The sequence below is a fragment of the Fomitopsis serialis genome (assembly GCF_022376445.1).
Source record: "Fomitopsis serialis strain Sig1Antser10 chromosome Unknown B0H18scaffold_22, whole genome shotgun sequence".
Lineage (NCBI taxonomy): Eukaryota > Fungi > Basidiomycota > Agaricomycetes > Polyporales > Fomitopsidaceae > Fomitopsis > Fomitopsis serialis.
This window is the reverse complement of record NW_025954982.1, coordinates 332,558-351,994: the sequence shown is the minus strand read 5'-3', so window position 1 is coordinate 351,994 and position 19,437 is coordinate 332,558. Positions and strand designations below refer to the sequence as shown.

Here is a 19,437-nt window from a genome sequence, read left to right as displayed (position 1 = left end):
CATCGTTTGGTCACCGGGCGGGCGCAGGCGACCACAAGACTGTCGAGAGTGCCACAGGGCGTCCGTGCAGCGGGTGTGGCGGGATAAACCATCGTTCCGTTGCTCGACCTTTAATACTTAAACCGCCTCCCTGATCTCCAAAATGCCGTTCCGCACCTTGATCAGAGTCTTGCGATAACTCACTGATCATTTTTCGGTCTATCCACCACCCCATCTCGAGCTGCCATGGTCTCTTCGACGCTCCGCATCTTCCCCCCTTTCCGCGCAGACCATATCGGCTCGCTCAAACGGCCCGCTGAGCTCCTAGCCAAGCGCAAAGAATTGGACGACGGGAAGTGCACCCCAGAGGAGCTGAAGGTGGTCGAGGATGAGGCAGTCACCGCCATCGTTGCGATGCAAAGGGAGGCTGGAATCAAGTCGATCACGGACGGTGAATTTAGGAGGTACGTCAACTAGTTTTGGCATGGGTTCGGTGCCGTAGGGCAGCCTTCAGTCACCGTAGACGAAACACCTTTTCGTCGGCATGTGTTGCGAAAGGATCGATGAGCTGGACTTGGGGACGGGACCAAGGCGTATCGAGGCTCCATTCCTGGCTTGTCATGCCCATGCACGGGATACATTTTGGATCTGGTTGTAGCTATATCCATTGAACTACGCTGATTGTTCTGCGCTGCAGACATATGTTCTTCGATGGTGTCTTCGACAACCTGGACGGCATGAAGTACATTCCTGTCGGTGCGTCCTACTCCATAGCTCGTATTGTACTAGCACGCTTATTGGTATCCTTACTTCCTGAAGTTCCCATGGACTGGTTCATGGTAATCACCAACTACCTCATCTTCTGACGTAAAGCTCACAATCAGTTTGCTCGCTCAGCACTACGTGCCGGACATCGATGCATTCAAGGAGCATTATTATAAGGGTGCTGCCTCCTACATTTGCGAGGTAGGCCGACCAGCGTTTGCCGTCGTCAGGATCAGCTCCATCAATTTTATATAGGCGAAACTGAAGCGCACAAAGCCTTTCTACATCGGCCAGTACGAAGCCTCAAAGCCTTGACGAAGCCAGAGGTACGTCTTGAACAGTTCGTTTGAACGATAAGTAATCCTGCGATATGTAGGAGCACAAGAACCTGAAAATCACGATGTGTGCTCCGGAGTGGTTCCATCTCCGGCACGGGCCCTATGCATACCCGAAATCCGTCTATCGACCGATGGTAAGATACACCTTGTGCATACAACGCAACGTTGCTGAAGCAGTTACTGGTAGAGGAGTACTTCGCCGATGTCGTCCAGGCCTACCGGGAGGAAATCCAGGATCTGTACAAGTCGGGTTGCCGTAAGTACCGCCGTCTCCTGCTCTCCGATTCGCCTAACTCCTTTGATAGGCAACCTTCAATTTGACGACCCCCTCCTCGCGTACTTCTGTTCCGAGAAGATGTTGAAGGGCATGGAGGAGCAAGGCGTGGACCACAAGGCGCTGCTCGACCTCTACGTCAAGGTCTACAACGACATCCTCTCCGGCCATCCCGAGGACCTTACTATCGGCATTCACTTGTGCCGCGGAAACTTCAGAGTATGTTGCATTCCTACTGAGTTTGTGGTGGTATACTGACTCGTGCGTGACGTCGTGTAGGGTGGACTTCATTTCAGCGAGGGCGGGTATGACCACATCGCCATCAAGCTCTTCCGTGACATCGCTGCGGACACCTATTATGTACGCCTCGCCTGTGTCCTCTTGACCCTCCACCTCTCACCCTCTCTCCGCGCCGACAGCTGGAATACGAGACCGAGCGTGCCGGTTCGTTCGAGCCTTTGCGATGGCTACCCCCTAACAAGTCGGTCGTGCTCGGGATCGTCTCGAGCAAGTTCCCGGTGTTGGAGGACAAGGACGAACTCGTGAAGAAGGTACACGCAGCGGCGGCGGTCATCGCCGACGGTGAGGAGAAGCGCACCAAGGAGGAGGCGCTCAACCAGTGCGTTACTCCGTCCCTCCACCATTGGTTACTCGTGGCTTACCTGTTGAGTAGGATCTGCATCAGCCCGCAGTGCGGCTTCGCGTCGCACTCAGAAGGGAACCCCGTCACGGAGGAGGACGTGGTCAAGAAGCTCCGCTTGGTCGTCGACACCGCCAAGGCGATTTGGTCTGACGCCTGAACGTGCATGACCTCCGTCGGCGCAACAATGACACGAATTCGAGAGCAATAATACTGTAAATAGTAACGCAGTAAGTTATGGGTCGCTCAAAAGGCTTGTCGGGTTGAGCGTGGCGCGATTAGCTGGTGTATCATCGCATGGATCCTCAACGATCTACTTTGCTATGTTTGTATATGATAAAAATGAAAGCATCTCCTCATGCGCCAATGCCCACTGTGTCGAATGTTATTCTCGACAGCCCTTTTGAGATGTGGGTGTCTCATCGGTGTCCTGGTAGTGCATGTGGCTGATGACGTTCCTCGACAGTAAGCTTCCCCGTATTCACTGCACACTGCACAATCATGGGAGTCGAGCTTCTTGCATCCTGGGACCCCGTATAACGACAGTCGCTCTTATGCCAAGGGTAAGATGGCTCTGAAGTCAAAAAACTCTGCTCGCATACAAACAATGGACGCAGCGCTTTCGTTTAGAGTTGAGTACGGGTGACCAGCACTGTTCTTAAGACGCGATGAGCATCGCTGACGTTGACGTCTTAGGCATTGACGTTCGTCCGTGCTGGTGCATGATCGATGCTCCTTGGCTTGCTCCTAGGAGGTCACATTAGCATTGTTCCTGCAATATCCAAAGATGATCAGGTGGACGTCTATAACCCGCATTGCGGTGATGAACATAAACTATTTGCTGAGACCGGCCACAGCTATCGACAACACCCTCATGATTGACCAACCTGAAGGCTCACGAGCCTTGTACTTATCTCCTCTACTCGAAAGTGAGATGTTCTTCCTTTGTCGTTTGCATCATTTCTGAGTTGCTCTCATTGTATGCTCTTCGCGAGCCTTTGACCTACAGGTCATAGGGGTCAGTCACAATGGCGTACTGGTCTCCCTCCTGTCCTTCGGCCCGAACTTGCCACTCTGTTATATGACGGTCTTGGCAGCTTCCATCAGTGCCGATCATTTCTGCATGGAGGACAACTTCCCAGAGCCTTGGAGACATCCGCAGACCTCGGTCCGAAAAGAATTAAACGTCGGCAAGCGATGCTTCTGCTTGAGGCAATGTTCGCACCATGGTAACTTACATACAGTGCGACCCGCTGATGGGCAGAGCGCTGAATTCTTGATGTCGTGCTCAAGCTCCTCGGCCCCTCCGACGGATTACCGCCCCTTTCAAGGTATTTCTGTCTCCTATTGAAGGCTGACCCCTCCGGACGCAGTCTTACAGATGATTTTCTATAATTGCCATACATATGCCTCCTGTGCATCTTCGATTTCGCATACTGTACCTCTACCTATTAGACAAGACCGGCGTTTGGTCACGTGCTGCATGGCAGAGGGATGCTGGGATGGTCAAAGCCGCGAGCGTACGACTCAGAGTCCTAGACTGACGACGACGGAACTTCGTCTCGGACGATGGCGCGTCAAATGATTCAGCGTATTCATAGCGTGTGGGGATCAGAGAGCTGTGGGTTTCTCGCCAGATCACCTTCCCTCGCCGGTCCGCTGACCTCTTGTCGTGACCTGCGGCATAGCAGTCCCACAGGGTGAATGGCCACGGACCATCAACGTTTCCACAACTTGAACTTCGAGGATCGCCGACTTGATCTCGGGCCTGGCGCCGGAGCGATGTTCGCCTGAGTCTAGGCGGTGGATGCTTACCGTCGTGCCCTCCGGACAGTGTATATAAAAGCCCTTCGGTCCTGGCGGCTTCCGATGTTCCTTTTGCCCCGATGTACTCTCAGGCTCTCTTGGCCGTTCTGGCCTTCAGCGTTGCTCGCGTCGTCAACGCGGCGAATGTGTCTGTGGACGTCCCAGTCCTCCAACCAACGAAGTCGTTGCCCCTCGCGTCAACGCTGCTTTCGTTCTCCATCGAGCAGGATAACTGGCCTGAATGGAGTGGCATTGACGAGCGAAACGAATTCACGTACAGCGCGTTGACGACCTACGCCAACCTTACTGGACAACCGCCCAAGTTACGCGTCGGTGCTGATTCGGAAGACCACACAGTCTGGTCACCTACAGTGACGGTATGTTCACTCTACGAGTTGTGATTCTTGACTGATCTTGGCAGATTAACGAAGACGTGTTCCCACCTTCGAATGCAATCACGCCTTACCCTGAGGCTACTAACATCACTGTTGGCAGCGAGTACTATACGCTCGTGAAATGGCTTCCGTCAGGTCTGCGCTATCTTACATGGCACTTGGTGTCGGGTTAACCAGACAGCAATAGGTACCCACATGGTTTGGGGAGTTAACCTCGGCTTCAACAATGCTACGAACGCAGTCAACATGGTGAAAGCCATCATAAACGCCTTCGCTTCACCTGATGTCATCGAATCTGGTGTCATCCTTGAACGCATCGAAGTTGGTGCGTCCCAATCACCACGTAATCAGATGATCTGCTCACTGTAACGGGTGTACAGGCAATGAGGCGGATCTCTATGGCAACAACGGCCTCCGCCAGAAGGGCAACTGGACTGTCGAGGATTACGTTCCTGACTGGGAGTCTATCGCCGATCCTGTCGTCGAGGCAGCGGGAATCTACAGCAAGAACGGATCTGTCAGCCTTCAGGGGGCAGCATTCGCATCACAGGCGTTTACTCCTCGGGAGGTCTTCGCACTTGGGATCCTGAATAGTACAGCTGGACAAACGATCTCAACGTACGTTGAAATGAATACATTTGAATGTTGACTCAATCGTTTTACAGGATCTCGCAGCATCAGTATTCAGCAGCGTTCTGCAACGGAGGCGATTTCGGCCTGATTTCCTTCATGAACAAGACAACTGTTCGCGGCAATCTGACCGTCTTTGAGGCGGACATCGCGGCGTCAAAGGCGAACGGCCTTGCTTACGTACTGGGGTAAGCAGACTTCATCTCATGTGCAATGGAGTGCGAACTGACTGAACCTCGCAACAGTGAGACCAACAGCATCGCGTGCCACGGCGCGCCGGGCGTTAGCAACACAGCAGGCGCTGCGCTTTGGGTCATTGACTACACGCTGTTTGCGTCAACCATTGGTATCGACGAGCTGTACTTCCACGAGGGCATCGGCTACAAGTATAACTTCGTCAGTATGCTTTGATGTCTCGATTTGATGCTCCTGCTGAAGTTGTTGCCTTAGCTGCAACCTGTGGCTCTGAACTATTCGACCATCAACGGGAGCGCGCTCGACCCTCCGGCGCCTCCACACGTCCAACCTGCTTACTATGGCGGTCTCGTCATCAATACGCTCATCGGCAACAGCGGCGCGGCCAGCATCGTGGAACTCACCGTTGACGAATCCGATACGACGGGATACGCTGCGTTCGAGAATGGCCAGCTCACACGCGCTGTCTTCGTAAACCTCAACGCGTGGGTCGCTAGCAGCACCGGCACGCGTCCGACAGTCCACATCGACCTCGACTTTGTCAACGGGACGACGACGGCAAAGACTGCTACAGCACGGAGGCTCGTCATCAACTACGCAGATGACACGCAAAATCTCACCTGGGCGGGCCAGAGTTACGAGGAGACGGCAGATGTCAGTCCGACTGGTCAGCTCGACCTGGAGACGATTGATTTGACGGATGGCTTTGACTTGCGTGCGACCGAGGCTATTTTACTCACTTTCTGACATAGTCCTTGTGATCTTACACGATAGATAGCTGTCGTGTTGCGCTGAATGCAATCGAACGTTCAGCGATCCCACTATGGATTTTTCGAGGGGAAAGAGATACCCTAAGTAAGTGGGTACTTACTTCGCACGTATCCAAGATATCGGCCACCATGGCCCGCCACTGTCCAAGCACCTCGACCATTTCTTGGCGGTTTGGCTCAGAACACATGCCAGGCGATTCTCGCGATTGACCTCTAATACGCGCATCTCGTGGTAATATCTAGGATTGAGCGCTGAGCTCATGGCACTCGCGGAGTGACCGAGTATGTAAGTACTTACCATGGGTGGCCGACCCGATACTGTATTACTATGGTAGTATTTCAACGTTAAGCTATTTACATCGATTCAAAAATATGTACGGTGAAGCGCTCGGAGTTTGGATCATCGACCTGAGCCTGAAAGGCGGCGACGACGGTGAGCGATCTCCATGTATGTCGCAGCAGGATATCTACGTCGACCTGTTCGCCTTCGCCTTACGGCTCATCTATGTATGCACGCATTGCAAGCTCGTTCATTGACGTATCCATTGCATTGGCGCCAAGTTGCTGTTGGAACAAATATACTTACGTAAGTAACTACATTTCGTTACGTGTTTCAATAATAAGCCGGCCTCCAGCAATGGTAGCCTCAAAAACACCGCACGACAGCATGCGCTATCAGGGTCTAGTCTCGCTTTCATTCTAACTCAAATGGCAAAACATCACGACGGAAGTAAATAGATTCACGTGGATTCGGTGTATAGAGTTTGGGCGTTCGTGGAACATGTACACAGCCTCTATATCTGCATCGCATCAGTCTCGCCTGAGGCTAAGGTGAGTTTGCTTTGATCTACCGACCGCCATGTCTGTCCTCTCTGCTGCCGATGTATACGCCGAGCAGTTGTTTCGCCTGGGTCATGGCTATCCTCTCTGGGATCCTGACCCACCTAGGCCTCAAGGAGAAATACTGATTGGGGATGTGGGTTTTATTGACGAGAATGGGTCATTCCATCGCGCATTCAACGCCATCAAACCCGAGGACGATCCTGTCAACGAATTTGGTGTTCCGAATGGCTACAAGCCTTTCAGCTTAGCCTCGAAGTTCTCGGATTTCAAGAAAGTTGGGGCACTCACTCCCGGAGCGCTGTGCAGCAGGACTATCAGGCAAACGCAAGTCGATATCAGTGCTTCAGCGTGGGTAGCGTTTCACTCGCAGTATCCACAGTATACTCACTTGACCAACAGTCATGGCGTCGGTGCTGGCCTTGAGTTCCAGTGCATAGACGACCAAGGCGCAGTCCTTGTTCTCAAACACAGCGCGGACGCGAGGTGGTCCTTCCCAGCAGGCGCATGTCGAACTACATGTCACAGAGCTTTTCAAGTTGGTACGAGTTCTTCAGGGACAGCCTCGACGTCGACGTTCCCAGAGAGTCTCTGCGCTTCATATGCGGTGTATGCAAGACTGCAGACTGGGCAGTGGCGTCATACACACAATCGGGAAAATCGGCACAATTCCAATTCAATGCAGATCTAGGAGCAGCTTCTGCCGCATTTTCGGTCTCGGCTGCGGCAAGAGTCCTTGTTGCACCTGAACAGAACTGGGGACCGCGCGACGCCTCGTCCACGGGCGATGAAATCAACAGTGGTCTCAGGAATAACCAGACCATTTTCATACACTACTACAAACTGAAGCGGCGCCTCCTCATGTTCCCTAGGTCATGAAAGCTGCAGCTGGCTATGACGAACTACCTCCTCCAGGACCTGACGAAGACGCAGATCAAAGTCGCTCGTCGATCGACAGCGCGAGCGGCGCCGAAGAGGTGAACGTGATCGAACGGGATACCACAGGCTCCGCGTTCCAGGTAAAGCACATGAGCATCATATGGGACGTGGTGAGTTAATGTCGGTTTGGCAGTGTTGGGACCCCGTAGACTTCGTCTTGGACTATATCTTGAAGGCAAGTTTTTGCCCAATAGCATGATTGTTCGAGTTCAACTGATTCGTGAACACGCAAATGCAGTACGAAGCAAGTGTCCAGGTTGCAGTTGCCAATGATCGTGATATAAATAAGCTATGCGAAGTACGTGGGTCGCTGTCAGAGGTAGTATTGACTGTTGATATGGTTATTGTTTCAGCAACACGGGTGTGAAATACCGGACGACATCCCACAGTTCCTCGAAACCGTCAAACCGCATATCGAAGTCACGGAAGATGGACGTCAGTTAATTCTTGTCATCAGACCGATCAATTGACTCATGTGTTGTCTCGCAGTCGGGATGTTGTCCCACGAGGACATCGCCATCCTCGAACGCCCGAATGCAGTAGAACAGACTGTGCCATTTGCTGTTGCCGATGAATCGTCCAGCTCGAGCATCGCTCCGGAGGGGGCGGCTACGGCAGTAGACTCTGAGCAGCCACCTCCCAGCACACAGGACTTGCCAACCGCTGCCGAGGAAACCGCTGACAAGGGCGGTCCCGCCGATCAGAAGAAGGCGAACATAGTCGCGGACAATGGTACCTTCATCGAGCTGGATCACCATGCCGGTGGCATCACGTCGCTTGCATACTCGCCTGACGGCCGCTACATAGCCAGCGGGGCTGACGATACCCTCGTGATCATCTGGGATGCCCGTAATGGCCACCGCTTGCACGCTTGCAGGTACCATACAGACGCAGTCTGCTCGCTGGCCTTTTCCCCTGACAGCAGGAGGTTACTCTCCGGTGCCAGTGACGGTCTCGGGGTTATTTGGGATGTCGAGACAGGACAAGAGCTTAGGGTCCTGACCGGACACACGGGCACCTTGTACTCTGTTGCATATTCACCTGATGGTTCGGCCGTCGCCACTGGATCTGTCGACACCTCTGTCAGACTCTGGGATGCTGCCACGGGGAAAGAACGTTCTTTGTCCAGAGGCCATAGCGCAATTGTTCTGATTGTCGCGTTCTCGCCTGACAGCCGCCGCCTCGTTTCTGCAAGCGCAGACTACTGTATCCGTGTTTGGAGCGTGCGAGATGGAACGTTGCTTTCTGTCCTCGAGGGCCACCAAGGCGTCATCTATGCTCTGGCGTATGCCCCCGACAGTCGTCGCCTGGTCACAGGCTCGGACGACGGCTCGGCGCGGATCTGGAATGCGGAGACTGGCGAAGAGCTCGTGGATTTGCGAGTGCATTCCGGGTCTGTGTGGGCCGCGGCATTCTCCCCGGACGGTAAACAGTTGCTGAGCGCAGCCAGCGACGGCTCCATTCGGATTTGCGACTCGTACAGCGGCGACAAACTACATGAAATAGACGCCAGCGATCAACTCGTGAACGCTACCGCGTTCTCCGCCGATGGCTCGCGCATCTGCGCAAGCTCTGCGGACAACAGCATACGCGTGTGGGATACGAAGACTGCAACTCAACTCACAACGCTTACTGGTCACTCCGACAAAGTCAGCTACCTGAGGTTCTCTCCGGACGCAACACGCATTGCATCATCCTCCGATGACGGCTTGTTGCGTATATGGGACCTCAGCCGTATGGGCATCGGTCACCAAGGAGCGGTTGTGGATGTGTAGGATTTGTGTTCGCTGGAATCTTGAAGATGTGTTGGTGGGATATTGATGTGTATTTTGGAATCGGATGTACTATAGTACGTGCATATCATGCTTTGTGTAAATCGGAGCCAATAACCCCGATCCCGATATGTCTATAGTAATGGCTGATGTCTCGTATTACTCGACTACATCATGATTGTGGCACACGAATTGGTTGAAGCAGCTCAGGCTGCTCGGCATGCCACTGATAGTTCACAGCGACAGAATGGGTGGTCAATTGGACTGCCGCCCGTGAAACCACACATCGTCGATTTTGCCTGATCCTCGGGACTCGAGATGTCAGAAGTTTGATGCTCCTATGATGGAGTAACGCTGTCCATGTCGACATTGGCAGTCGAGTCACATCGGGGTATCTATTTACTTCGGGCAGTACAGTCGGAGCTTGTCCTTCATCCGCCTTCTCGCCACCTTCCCACTGCGCAATCGTCTCCATTCACTTCAGCTTTACGCTCCGCTCCCTCGCAGCCTTCTGTACTTCTTCCGATCCCCGCCCGGAACTGAATCGCCAATCTGGAGTATTTGTCTGATGATGCTGCCCTAGTACGTTCCTCATGACGCTCATGGGCATCCCGCCGGAACGCACGAATGCCAAGTCTGAAGACGGAGTTACACCGCGATGTCCATGGATGCTTACTAGTAACCCCCGCGCTTTCCGCGAACAGTGTTCTGAGTCTCTACGGCTATATCTGGAAGATATATGTATTCTCTCCGACAACATGCTCTCCTTGCTCTTGATCAGACGGCTTGTATAGTGGTGACCGACGCAAACGAGGCGCGGTGAAGTCACCTAGTGTTTTTCACCGTCTACCAGTGTGTGCCAGGGAATTTGACTCAACACAAGGAGATGGCAGCAGAATATTTGTGTTTATGCTAGACCATACACCACCGTGACTGGCAGCTCGCGACCGTGCCGGCGGCAGTGCTAGTGACTGATTTCTTGACAATAAAGCCTAACATTTGCGGCGTGTAGTACCGTAAGAAGTCCGCCCCGGACTGCTCATGTATCGCGAACCTTCGTTTCTCATTTATGACCTTCGGGGCTATCAGCAGCTCCAGACTTCAGCCTGAGGCTGCTGCAGATGCTTGGACATCATTGGACTCGGAATGGGATAATTGTAAAGCCCAGCAGGAGTTTCAGGCGCAGAAGTACAATAAATCATCTCGACGTCCTTACGGAGTAACACTTCGACAATGCATATGCAATGCCAATGATAGGTGATACTATCCACAGCTTCTCCGCCTCGATGTCCACTTTCTGCACTATTGAACAAAGTTGTCATCTGAGCTGCGCGAGCTACATCAAAAACTAGCACCAGGCTGTGTCCTCAACTCGAATTCGAGAGCCCTTCCGCGATTCAAGGATTTCACGAAGTGCGATGCATCGTGGGTCCAGACACATACCGTGCATGGCCGAGACCATGCCAACGTCGCGAGAGCGCTGCTGTGTGAGGACAAAGACAGCAAAAGACAATGACTGTTGCGTCCATACAAGTCGCCTATTGTACAAAATCAGCTTTACCCGGAGTAGCTATCTAGATCAACCCGAATCTCATAATCGTAAATAGAAATAACAGTAACACAGCGACGATAATCGATACATAGTTTGTGGTGTGTGGATAGCAACTGGAAAGCACCAGTCCAAGAGAAGATAATAAGTTATTGTGCACCTGGAAACCACTGGCAACGATCACCGACTCTATCGAAGAGCGCTATCGTTGTGCCGAGGACGTCGCCGGACGGAGCGACAAGCTTTGCAACGAGGTAGAACGGCTAGTTCTTGGCATTCGTTCAACAACGTCCTGATGATCGTACGGCCCTCCCCACTCGGCGCTCCGTGCGGCGAACGAACCTTGGAGCATACGCTCCGGTCGGGCACGCGTCGGGGGGCTCGAGACGAGGCTGTCCTGGTCACTGTCACTGTACTGCATTTCCGAGTGTGTCGACGGTGTAGTGGAGCGCGAATGAGCCGGAGGGTTGAGTGGTGGGTAGCGATAGGGCGTCAGGTTCAAGTTCGCATTCACCGCATTGTGGTCCAGGTTCTCGAGCGGCTGGTCACGGTGGACGTCGAAGCGAGGCATCCGAAGCGTGCCCGAGCGATGACCGGCGGAAAAATGGTTGCGATAGTGTCGACGCATGTTCGAGTTCACGCTGAACGGGCGGCCACAAGCCGGGCAAGGAAACGCTGGTACGGACGGATCGTCGCGGGGATTTAGCTGTTGCACGAGATCTCGGGCATGAAGGGAAGTGAACTCACGTTTAGCGCCGGTGTGGGTATTCAGATGGATCGCTAGGCTGCTGGGCCGGTTGAAGCGCCTGGGGCAGAAGGGGCATACGTGTCTCTTATCATCCTCCCGGTTGTGATCGGCATTATGCACTGGAGACAATGTCGCATGCGCACGAGGCGACGTGTCCCTGGACGGAGGTTGGGAAGGCCGATTTGCGTGGTACGATAGGTGTCTAGGGATGCGCAATGCGTGAGCCTCAGCTCAACGCGGTGCGAAGGTGGTACACACCGTGATGGCAGTGTCTGGTGGTCCACACATCAGCTCTGAGTGCCGTGGGGGATCAACGAAGGGACGAACCATCCTTCCCAGTGTTACAGGGGGCGTTTTGGTGAATAAACGTGGCTCATCGAGAGACCGTGCGTCTAGAGGCCGACAGAAATGCTCTGTTTGACGAGGAAAGAAGGAGTGAGCTAGACTCCGAGACCTCAAGCATAGTACAGACCTGGAAGTAATTCATGTATGCTGGGCAATGAGACACATTCAGATGAAGCTGAGCGCGGCATCGCTGTCACTCAAAAGTGGTGGCTGAGTCAGAGGTGGAGAGGAAGTGGGAGGACGAGAGCCGCGAGATCGGTTGGGCGGCAACTTATAAAGAATGGCACACCGGACGCACAGGCCATTGCTGTCCGCATCATTGGAATCAAAGATCCCCAGAAGCTAGATGACATCTCCTACAGCAGACTCTGAGATAGAAGATACCAAAGCGGACCCGGCCGGCCGCCCATACGCATGTCAAACATCAAGTCACCTGAAGAACCCTGTCCAGACTCAATAAAAGTACAGAGTCATCTGAAGACGCAAGTCCGCGCTTACGATTGACGGGCTTTACCGCGCTGGATACGGTTTTGACGTGCCGCTCGGGGCGACAGTCGTAAGCGGCTGCCTAGGCAGCCACATACCACACTAGATTCGCACCGCGGTAGTGTATACCAGATGTGCGCTGATTGCGGATCGCAATGCTGCCCCCGCCCAACTGTCATGGAAGACGTATTAATCTGAGAAGCACCTGGGGAGAAGAAGGGGACCAACGGCGAATGGACGTGGCCGCTGCACAGCCGAAGCTTTGCCGTCCGAGCGCATGCGCAGAACAAACTCTGTTTTTCGGCAGGACGATGTCGGTGTAGGACGTCTGCGAGAACGAGTGAACGGCTGTTCGCGAGAAGGCGTCATAGGAGGGCTTCTGGCGCTCGACTGGGATTCCTGGAAGTACAGATTCCGCGGTCGCTCGTCTCGGAACCTTAGAGGAGCAACCAGACCGTCTCCCAGTGCAGCATGACAGATCGGCTAAGGGAGCCCGCAGTGGACTGAAATGTCGGGGAGGATTCAAAGGGAGATAAGCCTGAGCTGCTCACCGAGTCACGAAGCCATATGGGACACAGCCACCTGTGTAGGCCCCGTCAAGGCGTGGCAGAATCTTGGACGGACATGGTCTGCATTGCGCCACGGGATGTCAGGCTCGCGATGAAGACTCAGGCTGTCAGTGCTGCATCATCGTATCAAGTATCAACAGCGTCTGCTACGATACGTCTTGTCAAGGAAGCCGTGACCGCAAACGTCGCCGAGGGCACGAGGCTCTTGAGGCTGTGTGTCTGTCTTCCTCGCTGGATGTGGAGGGTCTCCTTGGGTTTCACTGTGGGCTGAACTCGCGAGCGATTCCTCCCGGGGCGTAGTGCAGCACCTGGAGCGCGACAGGGTTTAGATGGGCGAAGGCAGGTGACCGTGGCGCTCAGCGTAACAGTCACGGCCCGGGTCAGTGCGATCGATCTTCACGTTGATCTTGTCTCTACGATCCATCGCGAAATGGCGGAGTTCGACCTACATGGCATGTAGGATGCGGCGGGTAGATGGTAGTGGTGAGTAGACTCGTCGTCTTTGGATTAAAATCATGGATTTCCCTATTTTGACCACTGGGAGGAGCCTTGTCCTGCTGCGGCTAATTCCCATGTGCTCCTGCCAGTGGCGTCTCGGACCACACGTCGACTTGTCGCAATTCACTTTCCTTTATCCTTTTGTCCTCCGTTTCACGAACCTGCAAGATATATCGTACGGTGAACACGATGCCACTCCTCTCGAGCGCACAGCGCACGGACCACGTACCTACTCATTACCCAATACCTCGGCAACTTGCAGTCGAAGCGACTCCAAGAGGACGCCGGTGAGCCACCGTGGTCCCAATTCCTCTGCAGCGTGTTCTTCATACGCGCAAGAGACCCGCCTCGCCGAATCTACCCCCTGGACGACCTTGTATTCTCAAACGGGTACCGGCTAACATTACAAGCGTACTACTGATCTGACGATGTCGAGATGCTGACTTCGCCTTGTCCACCGGCCCCCGACACACTAGAGTCGGCGGCAACCACCTCGACGCTGCTAGCGACCTCATTGCATTGTTTCAAATCCACTCGCCGCCTGTGAGGTGCTGGACATTCACTCTCATCACGGACCCCGGAGCCGCCTGTGGTCTCCGGATGCGTTTCGATATTTACTAGGTGAGGCGCTGCGCTTTTTTAGAGTTCGCGCTCTACTTCACCATCGGACAACTTGGCCCCCACTAGCTTTGAGCCCATTGACGTCGAGCCTACATGATAGGGTCACGCACACGAACTGACTGTTCCACTTTTTGCCGTTGCACCAGACGCCTAATAGGTGGGGCACCTCTTGATTCGGTTCGGTCATCCGAAGGAGGTGCGGCCGAGCCTCCGTGCATTTCGTGTACCCTCCATGACATGCACATATGCTCCAGGAACACGAAGACTGTGCCGCGGTCCATGAGAACCGTCTCATATTGGCCGTCCAGAAGGCAAGAAAATTTGATTATTCACCATGTCCTCGAGGCTCGATGTTCTGTCATTGGATATAAATACTCACGGTTCCTCCTGTTCTTGGGAGGTTGGGCTTGTCAGTTGTACCAACTGTCGCGCTACATCGCCGCCTTCACACGAATCATCGGATTTTTAATGAAAGGCACGACACGTTCATCGCCAAAGATTTATGGTCAATCACGATATCACGCAAGTGGATCTGCGGCGCCGACGTCGAGCGGATGGACCTTCTCGAGAAAAGTACTGTTGGTCAGACGTGTAGTCATGGATCTGACAACGCAGTTGCTAGGGAGGTCTGTACTGTCCAGATCTCGTTCTCGCCGAGCCATGCAAAACAGTGTCTTGGCGACGCCGACATCTGCGATTAGCAGCTGTGCTTTCGACGACTCCGCGATCGTGACGCAACAGAGGGTTCGCGGGAACTGACGCGGACTGTAGTTCTACGCGAACAACGGGTATGTAACCAGAGGTGAGTCATAGTGCCTCGGATCTGGCGAAGACGACCGCAGGTCGTACCGAGCATCTATCTCAAAGAGCCGATCTAGCCTGGACGGCCGGCACGGTATGTCAGGGCTATGACTCAGGCAGGGACTTGCGGCCCTGTAAGTTAACGTGCACCGAGGAGGGCGTATCTCACACCCGCACACAGCGGTGGATTATCCGTGACATATTCCTATGCAAACCGTGTACGTCAGGGGCTCTGCGCGACTCGCATCTGCCATCGCGCGGACACGAAGGATCTGTCGCTCGACGAGCACCGGTAGCCCCTTGCGGTGGTGGGCTGGTCAGACAGGATCGGCCGCGCGGGTCAGCGCCGTGCTCGACGGAGCGGACGTCTCCCGCGAAAAGCTGCGACGAGAAGCCCGACGGGCAGGGGCGCGCGCGCGGGCAGACGCCAGCCGGGCACTCGAATGGAGGGCGGGCGTGATCCATGATGGACAGCGAATGGCAGCGAAGGTGAGGGCGAAGGCAGCGCCGGGGATCGCCGTGTCATGGCCGTGCCCACCACTGGCGTTGCGTGCATGCGCTGCAGACTCCTGGGGCAGGCACTCTCCTGCTGACCGCTCTAAGATTAGACGGGCTAGCGCCGCCGCCCGATGCCCCTGGCTGGCTACCACGCCAGGCGCTAGCCCCCCGCCGCGTCGAGTGCGGTTTGTGCTGGCAGCAGTGGGAGCGCGCTGTCTCCTCGACCCGCACACTCCTTGCGCCCTGCGGTCTGCCAGTGCTACAACACCGGGGCTTCATGACTGCCGGACAGTATCCGACAGTCGATGATAGCAGGGCGCTGCGAGGTTGGAGGAGCGTCGCGTAATCAACACAGTCCGCAGGGGGCTGCTTCGCTGTTCTCGTCGCTCGAAAGCGCCCCGGAGCGTCTGCCGGGGCGCAGCACGCGGCCGTGCTGTCCTGGAGGGGGAATTGCAAGGGATTCGTCCGGTGAATTTACGGCGCATGTGACGCCTTCCGACGGGCTTCCTGCGTGTAGGGTCGCGACGGTCTTTGTGCGCGGGATGGGTGGAGAATGGGATTTTTTGGAGGTGGTCGCTTAGTCCACTACCCCTCCCGCGAGCCATGTTCGCAGAGCGCGCGGGGATCGTATTGATTGGTTCCGAGCTTCTCGGACCCTCCGATCCCTGCGTGACGCCCGCTGGCAGAACCCTTGTTCCAGAGTAGTAGCAGACCGCGGACTGGATCTGCACGATTTGGGATCGAGCTTCACTTGCGACTTCCGTCAGCACGGACACGCTCGAAGTGTCGCCAGATGACGTACCACGGCGAAGGCCTACGCGGCTCCCGCTGAGGAGGAGTAAGCATTGGTGGGCAAGGAGGAAACTCTAACTTATTTTGTGATGTATTTCCTGCATTCTCCGTGCCCACGAGAGTATGCCGTTGACAGGGCTCCGCGTCCGCGATCCATAGACAGTGACTCGGACTCGGCCCGAGGCAAGCCCGAGGACGCAGAATTTCAACGGCGTTGACGACAGTCTTAATTGCATTGTACACGCTACCCTCGTCTGACCGACGGAGAGCTGGCCTTCTGCGTAGTATCCAGGGATTGCAATGAAATTGGCTTGACGTGCTAAGTTAGTGCGCATCTGATCACACGCGGGGCAGCCTTCTAGAGGGTAAGTGCAGCGGCCACTTTGAATGTGCAAACCTTACGTGAATACAATTTCAACGACGGATTTCGCAGAGGGAGATTTGCTTCCGCTTAGGTCCCGAACTCAGTGGTCGAGACACCGCGTGCCCGCAAAATCCACACAACTTCCCCGTTGTACGTGGCTCCGTGGAACCGCACCGCCTCGGCGTCGAGCTCCGCCGATTCGCCCGCTGGCTTCGCGGCAACCCTGCTGCAGATAAGAGGGTGGATGGGAGAGTGGGATTTACACCGGGCGGTGCGGGCCAGTGCTGAAGCGAGCTAGCTGGTGCTGTAGAAGGGCGCCCGATATGGGCGAGTGTGCCACCGTGTGGATCTGGGCGAGATTGCGATCAGCGCCCCGGCCGGCGTTACGGCGACCACATGGTCGCCGGCCCTGCAGTCACGTGGGCGATGCGCGCCCTGCGGAGGGATTTGCGGCGGCGTGTTCGCGCACGACGCACGTCCAGCATGCGGCGTGCAGCTTGTGCGGACAGCTGATCACGCTACGTCGACGCGCTTCTGCCCGTCTCTGCGGCTGCGACACGGACGCGGCGACCATGGAAGCAGGACGCGGACAGCCCGGTCTTCAATCGAGTGCGCAGAGTCTGGTCGCCGGTGCCACCGCTAGCGGCCGACGCGGGTTCCCTGCTTCATCTGCGAACAGCAGCGCGCGGCGACGAATTGCCCGGACGGGTCGCAGCTCGCAGGGCGTGTCGCTTCCATACCTGGCAGGCCGCTGAGCGCCGCCTGGCTGCGTCACGCATTAGCACATCTGAGGACCGCCGATGTGAGTTAGCCTGTGAGTGTGCCGCCACCTGACTCGGGATCCGACGTGTGCGCAACCTTACTTACGCCCGCGGCATGGCCGGTCGCGCCCATTTCCAGGCGCGAATCCTTTCTCGGGCTCCACGCTGATCACGCCGATAACTCAATGGACGTGGCAGGCGGATGCGGCGAGGCAGCCTCCGTACATAATGGCGAGCGGCGCACCATCGAGCGCGGGCTCTGACTGGACTGGGACAAGGTTTCGGCAGCCAGACTCGCGCACGCAGGGACGGTACGGGTACGGTACGGCTGGAGCGACTGCCGTGCGAACAGCGCCCCTCGCCACTGTCGCACACCCTCGCCGCGGACGCAGAGCGGGCAGCCGCGCGATGGCAGCCGCGCGATGGCGGATGGACAGTGCTGGCACGCGTGGACGGCCTGCATCACCCAGGCACTGCGGCGGGCGTGTGGCGGGGGACGAGGATTGTCTGGAAGCCTGATCTGCATGCCTATTGGGGCAGAGGCGTTGATACATTCCAGGAGGGTGCGCCACTGCGTCCGGGGCCGGTGTCTTCGGAGACCCAATTGATTGGCCGTAGAAGGAAACGCCGATCATGCCAATCCTGTCAGGCGCCTGCCCAGTCCGTCCAGCGCTCTTCCCGCGAGCGCGACGACCACAGAGATTCTCGCCACGCCCCATCTCGGGTCGCCACTTCGCTGGGACGACCGGTGGGTTCGGTCACCCGGGCGCATCTGCATCACCTCCATGACACATCACGCTGGCCTGGGCTTCTCGGGGACGACGATATGGCTGGGCTTGTTCTTTTTGTGTGGTCGACGGCAGGTTCGTGCGGTCATACCTCCCCACGCTGCAAATCCGCGTCGATACACGCAGGCGGAGGGCCTTCGTGATCCTCCGCCCAGGACGCTCCCATTACGCCATGAATCAGGAAATTAAGCCCACGAAGCGTGAGCGCGGGCGAATCATCTGTCTTCGCACGGCTGATAACAGGCCCCGTCCCACGTTGTCTGGGTGGTAGCGTCCGATTTGGATGCTCTGCGGGCTGGTGGGCTGCAGGCGGTGGAGCAGCCAGGTGGCCCTGACGCACCGGCAGGGAGCCTCCCAGTGTCCGTCGCCCGATGCGGCAGTCGTGCAAATCCCGCGCTATTGTCGCCGGCCGGCCATCGGCTGTGGCGCCGGCGTGGTGGATCATCGGACGGTCGTGTGGGCGAGCAGTGCGGCCGGCGACTGGGCAGAACCACAGCTGCTCCGGGCTGCTGGCGTCCCGGCACAGCACGGCACCGGCGCCTGTGGTCGAACTGTATCCTCCGGATTAACACAATCTGGTAGAAGCCTCCGCAAATTGCAAATCTCAGATATCGTCTTGAATTGGCTTGTCGGCTGTGCGACAGGCCCATATTGTCTATATAAGGCGCCCACCCTCGCGACCACCCTCCGCCCTTATAACCTGCCCCTGCCCGTTCCACCTCCATTTCCTCCCCCACATCACCATGTCGTCTCCCCACTCGCCGAAGAACATCTCCCTGCCCAGCATCAATGAGCTCTTTCCAGGTAGGTCCGCCCATGCCCCGATCGCGCTACGTAGTTGAACCAGGAATCGATCAGAGCATCTATTGGCCAAGCCACCTTCGCCAATACAGCGATACTCGTCATCGTCATCGAGAACCAGCCCAACGTCGCGCTACGCACCAGAACCGAATTTTAACTATCCAGTACGACATTCCCGTCTCATGCGCATGCCTGTCTCACAGATGCCGATTACTTAGCAAACATCCGCTATAGTCGCAGTGCCTGCCAGGAGCAGGCGAGATACAAGTCCGCCACCAAGTCCCGATGGTCCGGGAGACGTCAGAGGATACGATGGCTATGCGCCACCAACGATGCCATCCAGCGCACACGGCGGAGCATGTCCCGGGTCTTGTTGCAATCAGGTTGCACGACCAAGCCTCTCTACAGCCACATCTGCGAGCTATCAGAACAGCAGAACACAGGTGCCTTTCGCCTGCTCCGCTTGTTCATCT

General features: G+C 55.9%; 6 protein-coding genes across 6 annotated transcripts; 4 read left to right on the top strand and 2 right to left on the bottom strand.

The window, feature by feature from the left end:
* Window positions 1-225: 225 nt before the first annotated feature.
* On the top strand, window positions 226-2,156 carry B0H18DRAFT_1117740 (uncharacterized protein; the record flags this gene model as incomplete). The annotated part of the gene is made up of 10 exons (XM_048033647.1): window positions 226-443; window positions 677-735; window positions 799-818; window positions 877-945; window positions 1,121-1,216; window positions 1,272-1,338; window positions 1,388-1,575; window positions 1,636-1,716; window positions 1,776-1,975; window positions 2,030-2,156. 10 exons carry the CDS (start codon window positions 226-228, stop codon window positions 2,154-2,156), a joined length of 1,125 nt encoding a protein of 374 aa, XP_047895110.1.
* A 1,410-nt stretch (window positions 2,157-3,566) lies between these two features.
* Window positions 3,567-6,026, top strand: B0H18DRAFT_999413 (glycoside hydrolase family 79 protein). The gene is made up of 9 exons (XM_048045560.1): window positions 3,567-3,617; window positions 3,685-3,773; window positions 3,832-4,179; window positions 4,224-4,332; window positions 4,385-4,522; window positions 4,578-4,815; window positions 4,863-5,015; window positions 5,073-5,223; window positions 5,278-6,026. Exons 3-9 carry the CDS (start codon window positions 3,883-3,885, stop codon window positions 5,767-5,769), a joined length of 1,578 nt encoding a protein of 525 aa, XP_047895109.1. The 5' UTR covers window positions 3,567-3,617; window positions 3,685-3,773; window positions 3,832-3,882; the 3' UTR covers window positions 5,770-6,026.
* Window positions 6,027-6,484: 458 nt separating this feature from the next.
* Window positions 6,485-9,633, top strand: B0H18DRAFT_999409 (quinon protein alcohol dehydrogenase-like superfamily). The gene is made up of 8 exons (XM_048045559.1): window positions 6,485-6,983; window positions 7,035-7,086; window positions 7,107-7,504; window positions 7,573-7,651; window positions 7,705-7,746; window positions 7,810-7,869; window positions 7,925-8,006; window positions 8,061-9,633. Exons 1-8 carry the CDS (start codon window positions 6,652-6,654, stop codon window positions 9,344-9,346), a joined length of 2,331 nt encoding a protein of 776 aa, XP_047895108.1. The 5' UTR covers window positions 6,485-6,651; the 3' UTR covers window positions 9,347-9,633.
* A 999-nt stretch (window positions 9,634-10,632) lies between these two features.
* On the bottom strand, window positions 10,633-12,293 carry B0H18DRAFT_999406 (uncharacterized protein). The gene is made up of 5 exons (XM_048045558.1): window positions 12,113-12,293; window positions 11,968-12,053; window positions 11,899-11,912; window positions 11,640-11,842; window positions 10,633-11,567 (listed from the first exon to the last, which is right to left on the bottom strand). Exons 1-5 carry the CDS (start codon window positions 12,171-12,173, stop codon window positions 11,095-11,097), a joined length of 837 nt encoding a protein of 278 aa, XP_047895107.1. The 5' UTR covers window positions 12,174-12,293; the 3' UTR covers window positions 10,633-11,094.
* A 193-nt stretch (window positions 12,294-12,486) lies between these two features.
* On the top strand, window positions 12,487-12,835 carry B0H18DRAFT_999404 (uncharacterized protein). Its single transcript, XM_048045557.1, has one exon. The coding sequence runs from the start codon at window positions 12,627-12,629 to the stop codon at window positions 12,792-12,794; it is 168 nt and encodes a 55-aa protein (XP_047895106.1). The 5' UTR covers window positions 12,487-12,626; the 3' UTR covers window positions 12,795-12,835.
* Window positions 12,836-15,277: 2,442 nt separating this feature from the next.
* Window positions 15,278-18,608, bottom strand: B0H18DRAFT_953818 (uncharacterized protein; the record flags this gene model as incomplete). The annotated part of the gene is made up of 8 exons (XM_048042217.1): window positions 15,278-15,717; window positions 15,937-16,286; window positions 16,368-16,647; window positions 16,731-16,837; window positions 17,355-17,380; window positions 17,482-17,540; window positions 17,620-18,106; window positions 18,255-18,608. The coding sequence occupies 8 exons, from the start codon at window positions 18,606-18,608 to the stop codon at window positions 15,278-15,280; spliced, it is 2,103 nt and encodes a 700-aa protein (XP_047895105.1).
* Window positions 18,609-19,437: the final 829 nt, after the last annotated feature.

Coding starts and splice junctions, on each gene's coding strand:
- B0H18DRAFT_999413 (XM_048045560.1), top strand. CDS start 3,883: ATGTACTCTCAGGCTCTCTTGGCCGTTCTGGCCTTCAGCGTTGCTCGC. Junction 4,523..4,577: donor CCTTGAACGCATCGAAGTTG/GTGCGTCCCAAT, acceptor ACGGGTGTACAG/GCAATGAGGCGGATCTCTAT. Junction 5,224..5,277: donor TCGGCTACAAGTATAACTTC/GTCAGTATGCTT, acceptor TTGTTGCCTTAG/CTGCAACCTGTGGCTCTGAA.
- B0H18DRAFT_999409 (XM_048045559.1), top strand. CDS start 6,652: ATGTCTGTCCTCTCTGCTGCCGATGTATACGCCGAGCAGTTGTTTCGC. Junction 7,505..7,572: donor CGCCTCCTCATGTTCCCTAG/GTCATGAAAGCT, acceptor CGCAGATCAAAG/TCGCTCGTCGATCGACAGCG. Junction 8,007..8,060: donor CGAAGTCACGGAAGATGGAC/GTCAGTTAATTC, acceptor GTTGTCTCGCAG/TCGGGATGTTGTCCCACGAG.
- B0H18DRAFT_999406 (XM_048045558.1), bottom strand. CDS start 12,173: ATGCCGCGCTCAGCTTCATCTGAATGTGTCTCATTGCCCAGCATACAT. Junction 12,054..12,112: donor CATACATGAATTACTTCCAG/GTCTGTACTATG, acceptor CTCGTCAAACAG/AGCATTTCTGTCGGCCTCTA. Junction 11,568..11,639: donor TACCCACACCGGCGCTAAAC/GTGAGTTCACTT, acceptor CGTCCGTACCAG/CGTTTCCTTGCCCGGCTTGT.
- B0H18DRAFT_999404 (XM_048045557.1), top strand. CDS start 12,627: ATGCTGCCCCCGCCCAACTGTCATGGAAGACGTATTAATCTGAGAAGC.